Below are 12,422 nucleotides of genomic sequence, written 5' to 3' on the forward strand. Positions count from 1 at the left end.
GTTTTCCAGACTTCTTCCTGTGATTGATTTCGAGTTTCATAGCATTGTGATCTGAAAGTGTGTATGGTATGATCTCAATTCTTTTATATTGATTGAGGGCTGCTTTATGTACCAGTATGTGACCTGTCTTGGAGAATGTGCCATGCACGCTTGAGAAGAATGTGAATACCATAGCCTCAGGATGTAGAGTTCTAAATATATCTGTCANTGCCCTTCTTCATCCCTTATTACTGTCTTTCCTTTAAGTCCAGTTTGTCTGATTTAAGTATAGCTACTCCAGCTTTTTTTTGACTTCGTGTAGCTTGATAGATATTTCTCCATCCCCTTACTTTCAATCTGAGGGTGTCCTCCAGTCTAAAATGAGTTTCTTGTAGACAGCAAATAGATGGATTTTTTTTTTTTTTATCCATTCTGGTACCCTATGTCTTTTGATTGGGGCATTCAGCCCATTTACATTCAGTGTTATTGAAAAATATGGGTTTAGAATCATGTCCTTTGTGGGATTTATGCTTGTGGTGGTGTCTCTGGTATCTTGTGTTCCTTGCAACATTTCCCTCAGAGAGTCCCCCTCAGGATTTCTTGTAGAGCTGGTTTAGTGGTGACAAATTCTTTCAATTTTTGTTTATTGGAAAGACTTTTATCTCTCCTTCTATTCTGAATGACAGGCTTGCCAGATAGAGGATTCTTGGCTGCATATTTTTTCCGTTCATCACATTGAATATCTCCTGCCATTCCTCTGGCCTGCCACGTTTCAGCAGATGAGTCTGTCACCACTCTGATAGGTTTCCCTTTGTATGTTAGGGCCTTTTTATCCCTTGCTGCTTTCAGAATTCTCTCTTTGTCCTTATATTTTGTCAGTTTCACTATGACGTGTCATGCAGAAGATCGATTCAAGTTACAACTGAGGGGAGTTGTCTGGGCCTGTTGGATTTCAACGTCTGTTTCCTTCCCCAGATTGGGGAAGTTCTCTGCTATAATTTGTTCAAGGACTCCTTCAGCACCTTTCCCTCTCTCTTCCTCTTATGGAATTCCTATGATACAGATATTGTTCCGTTTGATTGTATCGCTGAGCTCTCTAACTATTCTTTCATGTTCCTGTATCAGTTTATCTTTTTCTCAGATTCCTCTTTTTCTAGAATTGTCTTCTAAATCACTTATTCTCCTTTCTGCCTCTTCAGTCCGTGCATTGGACGTCTCCATTTTATTATGCATCTTATTTATAGCATTTTAAAATTCATCACAACTATTTTTAAGCTCCATAGTCTTTGTAGCAATAGTTTCTCTGATGTCTTCCATGCCTTTTTCAAGCCCAGCGATTAATTTTATGACTATTGTTCTAAATTCTTGTTCAGTTATTTTGCTTATATCTGTTTTGAGCAATTCTTTAGTTTCAGTTCTTCCTGGAATTTCTTTGGAGGAGAGCTCTTTTGTTTTGTCATTTTGGTTAGCTTTCTATCTCTTGTTAGTTTTAAAAGCTTGTTATGCACTCTGCACCTCTGAGTGCTGCTGTACCTAAGAAGGCTCCTTGACTTTCCAGGGCCTGTCCATTCAGAAAGTGTTCTTGAATGGTGTCTTGGTCTCTCTTGTTGAGACCTTGGTTATTTTATTTTCCTACTTGTAGTGGTATTTGGGACTCTCCACCATGTGTACTTTGGCTTGTTTCTTGAGGTAGTCCTGGAAAGAAAACAGAGAGACAAACGCACAGGGAACAAAGGCACACAAACGCACAGACAAATACAACAAACACACAAACCAGAAGGGAAAACGAAAAAGAAAAAAGAGGAAGGAGGGAAGACGATAATAAATAAATAAAAATACATAAAAAAGAAAAAAAGAAGAAGAGGAGAAAAGAAGAAACCCAATAGACAAAGAACAGTCTAAAGCATGTAGCCAGATTTCCCAGCTACAAAAAATAGCTGGGTGGATGCAGTGCTGGTGGAAGAGCACAGAGAAAGAGAAAAATGACAGGGTGGGAATGAAGCGAAATTGGAAATGAAATGAGCAGGCAGAAGGGATAAGAGGCTTTTTTTCAAAGAGTGAAAGAGTGGAATATGGTTGGAGAAGAGGCAAAAGAAATGATGATGATGCTATCCAGAGAAACTATATAGTCTGACTACTCCAGAGAGAAAGAGATGAAAACGTAATGGTGGAGATGTAGAATTTATATCTAGAGAATGGACTAAATGTGACTGTTTAAGGAAGCTAGTGACCAGAATTAATCAGGGCAGTGCATCCATGTTGGTCTTGCCCCGGGTCCAGTATTAAAAAAAAAAAAAAAAAGGGCAGCTCTCTAGCAGGGATGGGCGTGGTTTGGTCCAATGCGTTCTGCGGGGGTCCTGCCTTGGCGGTTGTGAGGAGAAAAGTGGCGGTGCCCCAGTCCCTTCTTGAACCAAGCGTTACAACTCACTCTTCTGGGTGTGTAATCTCCCTGTGCCAGGGGCGTAGCCAAGGTGGGCCGTGCTCTGTATCCCAAGCCAGGCCTCGTTTCCAGATCTCAGTCCGTGCGCCCCACTGAAAATGCCCGAAATATAAACTCGCAGGTGAGCCCCTCAGAGCAGTTTCAAGCCTCTCGCCTTCCCCCTGGGGATCAAGCCAGAAGCTGTTGCTCCCATTTCCTCCAGGTCGGGCTGGCGAGCTAGGAGCCGTTTCACCCGGGGTCGCCTGGGACCAGTGCGTCCCGCCTAGGGTCAGCTGGACAGCAGGAAACTGGGTCCCTCTGTGTCCCGGGTGATTTTTCTCTTCTCCAGTGACAGGGACAGTGTCTTGAGCAGTTTTGGCCACTCTTTTTTCCCCCCCCTAGACTCACTGTGGCTCCCCGCATAGGGGGACCCACCCCTCCGTGTCTCTGATCCCGGCCCGATTTTATCTTCCCCAGTTCGCACTCATGCTAGAAGCTTTGCTCAGTGGACTCTGTCTCCTTCTCCTCCCAAACTCCTGGATTCTGTAGGGGTTCCTATGGCTTCAGGCCTTCTCCGTGTGAGAGATGGGGGTGAGTGAGATGTACGGAGCTCCCCACTTCTCCGCCATCTTGCCTCCCCCTATTATTATGTATTCATAAGACACATAAATATTGACTTTTAGAAGTTGAATGTCAATATAATGAGGCTAATAGATATTTCCTATATTTAATAAAAATTAATGCTATGGTTATGTCCCATGATAGAATATTTTTGCCTTTTCTGATAATATGTATTTCCTTTTCTGACAATACTCTCTAACTGCCGGCAGCCTTCAGAATGTTCCTCTTTTCTTCTGTGTAGTGCTAACACTGAATGCATTCAAAGTCAGGTTCTCTCTGACTTGCAGGTCTCCTCTTACTAAGCCCACTTAACACTAGTCCCTGGTGGCAATCCAGTGCAATGACATCAAATTAGATAGCCCCGTCAACAGTGGAGTTTGAGCATGCAACATGATTTTACTTCCTAGCAACAGCAGGTTTTTCAACTTGTAAGGAATTACTTTCCAGCTCTACAAAAATCCACTTATTATCTGAAATGTCCATTGTTTTTAGACACAAAAGCGCAGCAGATGTCACCATAAATTAAACTTGGGGAAAATGTGTAGTATTTTTAAAAATTTTATTGTTTAAACATTTTTAAAATATTTAAATCCAAGTTAGTTAACATATAGTGTAATAATGATTTCAGGAGTGAATTTAGTGATTCATCACTTACACAGAACACTCAAGTGCTCATCCCAACAAGTGCCCTCTTTAATGCCCATCACCCATTTAGTCCACCCCTCCCATAACCCTTAGTTTATTCTCTGTATTTAAGAATCTCTTATGGTTTGCCTCCCTCTCTGTTTTTATCTTATTTTTCCTTCTCTTTCCCTATGTTCATCTGTTTTGTTTCTTAAATTCCACATATGAGTATGAAATCATATGGCAATTTTCTTTCTCTGACTTACTTTGCTTAGCATAATACCCTTATTGGATATAATACCCTCTAGTTCCATCCATGTTGCAAATGGCAAGATTTCATCCTTTTTGATTGCTGAGTAATAGTCCATTGTATATATAAACCACATCTTTATCCATTCATCATTTGATGGACATTTGGACTCTTTCCATAATTTGGCTATTGTTGATAGCGCTGCTACAAACATTGGGGATGCATGCTACAAACATTGGGGGTGCTTCGAATCAGAGTTTTTTGTATCTTTGTATACCTAATAGTGCAATTGCTGGGTCTTAGGGTAGTTCCATTTTTAATTTTTTGAAGAAGCTCCATACTGTTTTCCAGAGTGGCTGTACCAGTTTGCATTCCCACTAGCAGTGCAAAAGTGTTCCTCTTTCTCTGCATTCTTGCTAGCATCTGTTGTTTCCTGAGTTATTAATTTTAGCCATCCTGACAGGTATGAGGTGGTATCTCATTGTGGTTTTGATTTGTACTTCCCTGATGATGAGTGGTGTTGAGCATCTTTTCATGTGTCTGTTAGCCATCTGGATGTCTTCTTTGAAAAATTGTTCATGTCTTTTGCCCATTTCTTCACTGGATTATTTGTTTTTTGGGTGTGGATTTTGATATTTATTTTGAGAGAGAGAGAGAGAGAAACTGGGGGAGGGGCAGAGAGAGAATCCCAAGCAGGCTCCGTGCTATCAGCACAGAGCCTGACATGGGGCTTGATCCCATGAACCATGAGATCATGACCAAAATCAAGTGTTGGATGCCTAACTGAGTGAGCTACCCAGGCACCTGAAGGGAAAATGTTTGTTAAAGCACAGAGGTAATCTGAACTTAAGGTGGATTTCAAATAAATTAGTTTTCATGGCTGTTTAATTTGGCTGCCCCTTCCTGGTGACACCTTTGATTTATTGGCAGACCAACATTGTCAGACAACAATGATAGACATCTTGCAGGCACAGGAGGCTATCTTCCTTGCATTCTCTAAAGTAAAAAGATCTCATTAAGTGTTTCTGCAAGTTTCGAGGAAGCTAAAAAGTGACCAAAACCTTTTGTTATGAAAGCCTCAATATCATAGGATAGAAAAATCACATTATTGTTTAGTATAAGGTGTGCAAGACATTTTAGAAGGTAAGATCTTTTCATTTTCTTTGGTAAGAAGTTTATACATGGAAGGAAATTTGCCAGATTTTACCTTTTCACTGCCAAGCATGCAGATACATGAGCAAAGTATAGTTTATATTTGGACAACACACTAACAATACAAATATTTCTGTTTTCTGTGCTCCTGTTCTGTTTCCTCGCTTCCTGGTATTCCAATTATGTGTATTACACAGGTTTTAAAATTGTCCCACTGACCTTTAATATTCTCTTTGTTTTTCCCCTCCATGTTCCTCTTTGCATTTCAGTTTGGGAGCTGGTCTTCTCTAACTGGTCTTCTCCTCAAGCTCACTGATTCTTGACTGTGTCCAGTCTCCTACTGATGAGGACATCAAAGGCATTTTTCATTTTTGTTAGTGTTTTTTGTTTTTAGCATTTCATTTAGATTCTTTCTCAAATGCTTCCAGATCTTTGCTTATATTGCCCATCTGTTCTTACATGTTGGTTACTTTTGCCATTAGAGCTCTTAACATTAATCACAGTTTTCTTTTTTTTAAAAAAAATTGTATTTAAGTCCAGTATACTTAACATACAGAATTACATTAGTTTCAGGTGTATAATAGTAATCCAACAATTCTATACATTAGTAAGTGCTCCTCATAAGTGTAATCTTAATCCCTTTCACCTATATCGCCCGTCCCCCATCCCTCCCTTCTAGAACCATCAGTTCTTCATATTTAAGAATCTGTTTTTTAAAAAATCTTTTCTTCGTCTATTTCTTAGGTTGAACATGTTAGTGAAATCATATAGTATTTGTCTTTCTCTGACTTATTTCATTTAGCATTATACTCTCCATCTCCATCCATGTTGTTGCAAATGACAAGATTTCGTTCTTGTTGATGGCTAATATATAATACACATATACACACAACACACACATACACCGTATCTTCTTTATCCATTCATCTGTTGATGGATGTTTGGGTTGCTTCCATATATTGCCAATTGTAAATAATGCTGCAATAAACGGGTGCACATATCTTTTCGAATTAGTGTTTTCATATTCTTTGGGTAAATACCCCATAGTGGGATTACTGGAGGGTATGGTTAATTCTCTTTTTCATTTTTGAATCTCCACACTGTTTTCCACAGTGGCTGCAGCGGGTTGGATTCCCACCAACAGTGCATGAGGGTTTCCCTTTTCTCCACATCCTTGTCAATACCTGTTTTTTTCTCATATTGTTGATTTTAGCCATTCTGACATAAGAGGGGATGGCTCACTGTGGTTTTGACTTGCATTTCCCTGATGAGTGATGTTGAGCATCTTTTCATGTGTCTGTTGGCCATCTATATGTCTTTGTTGGAGAAATGTCTGTTCATGTCTTCTGCCCAGTTTTTAATTGGATATTCGTTTTGTGGGTGTTGAGTTGTATCAGTTCTTTATACTTTATATATTTTGGATACTAACCTCTTATGGGATATGCCACTTGCAAATACTTTCTCCCATTCAGAAGATTATCTTTTAGTTTTGTGGACTCTTTCCTTTGCTGTGCAAAAGCTTTTATTTTGATGTAGTCTTAATAGTTTATTTTTGATTTTGCTTCCCTTGCCTTGGGAGACATATCTAGAAAACTGTTGCCATGGCCAGTGTCTTTCTTAGTGTAGACTTTCGTAATGTAGACTTTTAGTGGTTTCAGTTTTCCCATGCTTTTTTAGTGTAGACTTTTTATGCTTTCTTAGTTTGGACTTTCTATGGTTTCAGTTTTCACATTTAAGTCCTTAATCCATCTAGAGTGTATTTTTCTGTGTGGTATACGAAAGTGGCACAGTTTCATTCTTTTGCAGGCAGCTATCCAGTTTTCCCAGAACCATTTGTTGAAGAGACTGCCTTTTTCTCATTGCATATTCTTACCCCCATTGTTGAAGTTTAATTGACCAAATATTCGAGGGTTTATTTCAGGGTTCTCTATTATGCTCTATTGATTTATGTCTCTATTCTTGGCCATACTGTTTACTATAGCTTTGTAGTATATCTTGATATCTGGAATTGTGATATCTTCACTTTTATTCTTTTTCAGGATTGCTTTGGCTATTCAGGGTCTTTTGGGGTTTCACACAAATTTTAGTGTTACTTGTTCTGGTTCTATAAAAAATGCTGTTAGTATTTTGATAGGGATTGTATTAAATCTGTGGATTGGTTTGGGTAATGTAGGCATTTTAACCATATTTGTTATCCCAACCCATGATCATGGAATATCTTTCCATTTGTGTCATCTTCAATTTCTTTCATCAGTGTTTTATGGTTTTCAGAGTACAGGTCTTTCACTTCGATTACATTTATTCCCAGATATTTTATTATTTTTGGTGAAATTGTATATGGGATTGTTTCAATTTCTGTTGGTTCATTATTAGTGAGTAGAAATACAACCAATTTCTGTATATTGATTTTGTATCCTGTGGCCTTACTGAATTCGTTAATCAGTTTTAGTAGATTTTTTTGTGGAGTCTTTAGCGTTTTGTTTGTATAGTATCATGTCATCTGCACATAGTGAAAGCTTTACTTCTTCTTTATAAATTTGGATGCTTTTATTTCTTTTTGTTGTGGCTAGGACTTCAGTACTATGTTGAATAAAAGTGGTGAAGTGGGAGTCCTTGTCTTGTGCCTGACCTTCGGGGAAAAGCTCTCAGTTTTTAAACACTGAGTAAGTATATGACCTTTATTATGTTGAGTTACGTTCCCTCTAAACCTACTTTATTGAGGGTCTTTATCATGAATGGCTGTTATGCTTTGTCAAATGATTTTTCTGCATCTATTGAAGTTATATAGTTTTTATCCTTTCTCTTATTTGTGTATCACATTGATTAATCTGTGAAGACTGAACCACCCTTGCATTCCACAAATAAATCCCACTTGATTGTGGTGAATGTTTTTTTAAATGTGTTGTTGGATTTGGTTTCCCAATATGTTACTGAGGACTTCTGCATCTGTGTTTACTAGACATATTGGCCTGTAATTCTCTTTTTTTGTAGTGTCTTTATTTGGTTTTGGTATCAGTTTAATGCTGACTGCATAGAACGAATCTGGAAGCTTTCCTTCCTATTTTTTTGGAATAGTTTGAGATGAGTCAGTACTAACTCTTCCTTAAATGTTTGGTAGAATTTACCTGTGAAACCATCTGCTCCTGGACTTTTGTTAGGAGTCTTTTGATTACTGATTCAATTTCACTGCTTGCAATCAATCTGTTCAAATTATCTGTTTCTTCCTGATTCAGTTTTGGGAAGTTATAGGTTTCTAGGAATTAATGTATCTCTTCTAGGTTGTCCCAATTTGTGGGCATATAATTTTTCATTATATTGTCTTCTAGTGATTTGTATTTCTAAGGCATTTCTGATTTTGTTTGAGTCCTCTCTATATCTTTTGATGAGAATACTGGCTAAAGTATTCTCAATTTTGTTGATCTCAAAGAACCAGCTTCTGGTTACACTGATGTGTTATTTTAGTTTCTATTTCATTCATGCTCTAATGTTTACTATTAATCCTTCCTTCTACAGGTTTTGGGTTTGGTTTTGTTATTCTTTCCAGCTCCTTTAGGTATAAGTTTAGATTATTTATTTGAGATTTTTCTTCTTGAAGTAGGCCTATATTGCTATAAACTTCCCTCTTAGAACAGCTTTTGCTGAATCCCAAAGATTTTGGAAAATTGTGTTTTCATATTCATATGTCTCCATATAATTAGAAAGTGAGCAGGCTGAGGAGAGGGGCAGAGGGAGAGAGAATCCCACGCAGGCTTCCTGCCTAGCATGAAGTCTGATGCAGGGCTCAATCCCACAACCTGAGCCAAAATCAAGAGTTGGACGTTCAACCAACCAAGCCATCTAGATGCCCCTGTTCCCATATATATATATATATATTTTTTTAATTTCCTCTTTGATTGCTTGGCTGACCCATTAATTGTTTAGTAGCATGTTATTTAAGTTCCATGTATTTGTGTTCTTTCCAGATTTTTTCCTTGAGGTTGCTTTTTAGTTTCATTGCGTTGTGGTTGGAAAAAATGCATGGTATGACTTCAATCTTTTTTAATTTGTTGAGATTTGTTTTGTGGCCTGATATGTGATCTGTTCTGGAGACTGTCCCATGTATACTCAAAAGAATGTATATTCTGTTGTTTTAGAATGGAATGTTCTGAATATATGTTAGATCCATCTGGGCCAACGTGTAATCCAAAGCCACTGTGTTTTTGCTGATTTTCTGTTGAATGATCTATCCACTGATGTAAGTTGGGTGTTCAAGTCCTCTACTGTTACTGTATTAATATTGATTACTTTGTTACCCACAGCTTTATATATTTGGGTGCTTCCATGTTGGGTGCATAAATATTTATAGTTGTTAAATCTTGCTGGATTTTCCCCTTGATGATTACACAGTGTCCTTCTTTGACTCTTCTTACAGTCTTCGTTTTAAAGTCTATTTTCTTCTGATATATGTATTACTATCCCAGCTTTCTTCACTTACATGATAAATGTTTTTTCATTTCTTCACTTTCAGTGTGCATGTGTCTTTAGGTCTGAAACTGTCTCTTGTAGGCAGCATACGGATGAGTCTTGCTTTTTCATCCATTCTGTCACCCTTTGTCTTCTGATTGGAGCATTTACATTCAAAATAATTATTGATAGGTATATACTTATTGCCATTTTGCTACTTGACTTATGGTTGATTCTGTAGTTCTTATTTGTTCCTTTCTTCTCTTGCTCTCTTCCCTGATGGTTTGCTGGCTTTCTTTAGTAATATACCTGGATTCTGTTTTATTTTTTGCATATCACAGATTTTTTATTTGTGGTTACCAATAGTTGTGTATATAAAATCTTATATATATAGCAGCCTATATGAAACTGATGGCTGCCTAATTTTGAACCCATTCTTTACTCCTTTCCCCCCATTTTTGGCATATGGTATATTTTACATTCTTTTATTTAGTGAAATCTTTGATTTAAAAAATATTTTTAAATGTTTATTTAGTTTTGAGGGAGAGAGAGACACAGTGTGAGTGGGGGAGGGACAGAGAGAGAGGGAGACACAGAATCTGAAGCGGGCTCCTGGCTCTGAGCTGTCAGCACAGAGCCCGAAGCGGAGCTTGAACCCATGAACTGTGAGATCATGACCTGAGCTGAAGTCGGCCACTTAACCAACTGAGCCACCCAGGAGCCCCTGAAATCTTTGATTTTTATACTTATACTTAATTTTATTTTGTACTTCCTATTTTTCTCACTCTTGCTTATAGTCTTTCCTTCCCTTCAAAGACTCCCTTTTAGTATTTCTTAAAGGCTGGTTAACTATTCTTTGGGAAACTATCTTTCCCTCTATTCTGAATGATAGCCTTGCTGGGTAAAATATAACTGGCTGCTAGAATATTATTTTTGTCTTTCAGCATTTTGAATATATTTTCCCTCTCCCTTCTGGCCTGCAAAGTGTCTGCTGAAAAATCAGTTGATAGCCTTATGGGGCTTCCTTTGTATGTAACTGTTTTCTTTTGTTCCTTTTAATTTATTTATTTAAAAGAATTTTTGATGTCTATTCATTTTTGCGAGACAGAACAGAGTGTGAGCAGGTGAGGGGCAGAGAGAGAGGGAGACAGAATCCAAAGCAGGCTCTGGGCTCTGAGCTGTCAGCACAGAACCCAAGATGGGGCTTAAACTCAGAAACCATGAGATCATGACCTGAACTGAAGTCAGACACTCAACAGACTGAGCCACCCAGGTATCCCTCTTGTCGCTTTTAAAATTCTCTTGTTTTCACTACTTTGTGCCATTTTAATTACTATGTCTTGGGGTGGACCTCCTTGGGTTGATTTTGTTGGGGTCTTTCTGTGCCTCCTGTACCTAGATTTCTGTTCACTTCCCCAGATTCAGGAAGTTTTCAGCTATTTCTTCAAATACATTTTCTACTCCCATTCCTCTCTCTTCTCCTGTCAGGATCCCTATAATGCAAATGTTATCATTTTGCATTGATGGTGTCATTGAGTTTAGTCTAATTTCAATTTTTATTATGTTTCTCTCTTCTATTCAGCTTGATTGCTTTCCATTACTCTGTTCTCCAGGTCTCTGATCCATTCTTCTGCTTCCTCTAGTCTATTTATTCCACCTAGTGTATTTTTAACTTCAGTTGAGTTCCTCATCTCTGGTTGGTTTTCCATCTCTTCGTTGAGGGCATCACTGAGGTCCCTCCACTTTTTTTTCACAAGTCCAGTGAGTATCTTTGTAACCATTACTTTAAGTTCTCTATCAGGCATTTATCTATCTCCATTTTGTTTAGCTCTCTTGCTGTGACTTTGTCCTATGCTTTCATTTGGAACATATTTCTCTGTGTCTATTTCTCTGTGTTAGGAAAGTCAGCTACATCTCCTGGTCTTGAAAGTAGTGTCCTATTAAGAAGAGGCAGTGCAGTGTTCCCTGTTCACCAGAACCTGGTGCTTGAGGGGTAGATATTTGTGTTTTGTTCACCCTACTGTTGTGGTTGAGCCACTTTTGCCTCTTGTCATCTGCTTTGCCTTCTTTGCCTATTGTGGGTAGAGTTTTGTTCCATTGTTGTTACCATGTTGTTAGTGTGTCAGTCTGAGGTGCGCTGGGCTTGAGTTGGAGTCAGATAAGGCAATTGCCAGAGATACTGTAGCACCAAACTGCTGGGCACTTTCCCTGTGTTGTCCTCTAAGAAGCTTTGACTGGTGGGTGGGCCCTTGTTGTAAGACTACATGTCTGCCCCCCGCCCACTGCTAGAACGGCAGTTGGACTGGCGTGTGTGCTTATTTGCCAATCTCCCCTGGGTAGGGGTCACTTCGGAGCAGTGCTGGTCTCTGCCATGACTGCACACACCCTTTCAGGCTGGTAGCACTGCGTTAGGTGGGTTCCTGTCACTAGTGTATTGGAGGAGAATGCAGGGGCAGCTCATGTGGTGTCAGCAAGGTTTATGCAGGTCTGCTGTGGGAGACAACCTAGAGCTGACGTCTGGTTGGAGGGCTGTGTTTGGAGGAGAATGTGGGGGTGGGGCACACTGTCAGCAAGTTATGTGGTGACTGCTGGCACTATATTCTTTCCCACGGGTGTCCATGTGTCTAGGCTGGGAGGTTGGGGGAAGGAAATGGCACCCACCAGCTCTTTTATTCCTGGAGAAGTCTCGCAAAGATCCTTGTCCCGCCAGCACATGCTCTGGGATGAGTAAACAGATTTCCTTCCCATATACGCCATGCATTTTTCAAACTGCTACTTTTATGCTGTATCTCGGTAAGGCTCTTGTGCTGTCTCTTAAGGGTTGGGACCGAGTTCCTTTGCCCTCCTGGCTCTGCTAGAGTTGAGTCCACTGATTTTTAAAGTTCCAGGTATTAAGCTCCACTGATTATAAGAACTTGCAAAATTAAGGCCCTC

General features: G+C 39.1%; 1 protein-coding gene and 1 long non-coding RNA gene across 9 annotated transcripts in view; one reads left to right on the plus strand and one right to left on the minus strand.

Annotated features, from left to right (window-relative positions):
- LOC144237022 (uncharacterized) overlaps positions 1 to 12,422 on the plus strand; it is a 69,220-nt gene that overhangs the window by 23,354 nt on the left and 33,444 nt on the right. Inside the window, exon 4 of one of the 4 annotated variants that reach the window (XR_013336736.1) lies at positions 7,616 to 7,708. The exons of the other annotated variants lie outside the window; for them this stretch is intronic. This is a non-coding gene — a long non-coding RNA (uncharacterized LOC144237022). The remainder of the gene's footprint in view (positions 1 to 7,615; positions 7,709 to 12,422) is intronic. 4 annotated transcript variants of the gene reach the window in all.
- AGBL3 (AGBL carboxypeptidase 3) overlaps positions 1 to 12,422 on the minus strand; it is a 67,734-nt gene that overhangs the window by 13,205 nt on the left and 42,107 nt on the right. Inside the window, exon 16 of one of the 5 annotated variants that reach the window (XM_077770687.1) lies at positions 5,271 to 5,385. The exons of the other annotated variants lie outside the window; for them this stretch is intronic. Within the exon in view, the coding sequence (XP_077626813.1) occupies positions 5,333 to 5,385 (53 nt within the window). The 3' untranslated portion in view covers positions 5,271 to 5,332. Of the gene's footprint in view, positions 1 to 5,270; positions 5,386 to 12,422 lie in introns of those variants that run through there. 5 annotated transcript variants of the gene reach the window in all.

The sequence above is a fragment of the Crocuta crocuta genome, unplaced genomic scaffold (assembly GCF_008692635.1).
Source record: "Crocuta crocuta isolate KB4526 unplaced genomic scaffold, BGI_CrCroc_1.0 scaffold266, whole genome shotgun sequence".
Lineage (NCBI taxonomy): Eukaryota > Metazoa > Chordata > Mammalia > Carnivora > Hyaenidae > Crocuta > Crocuta crocuta.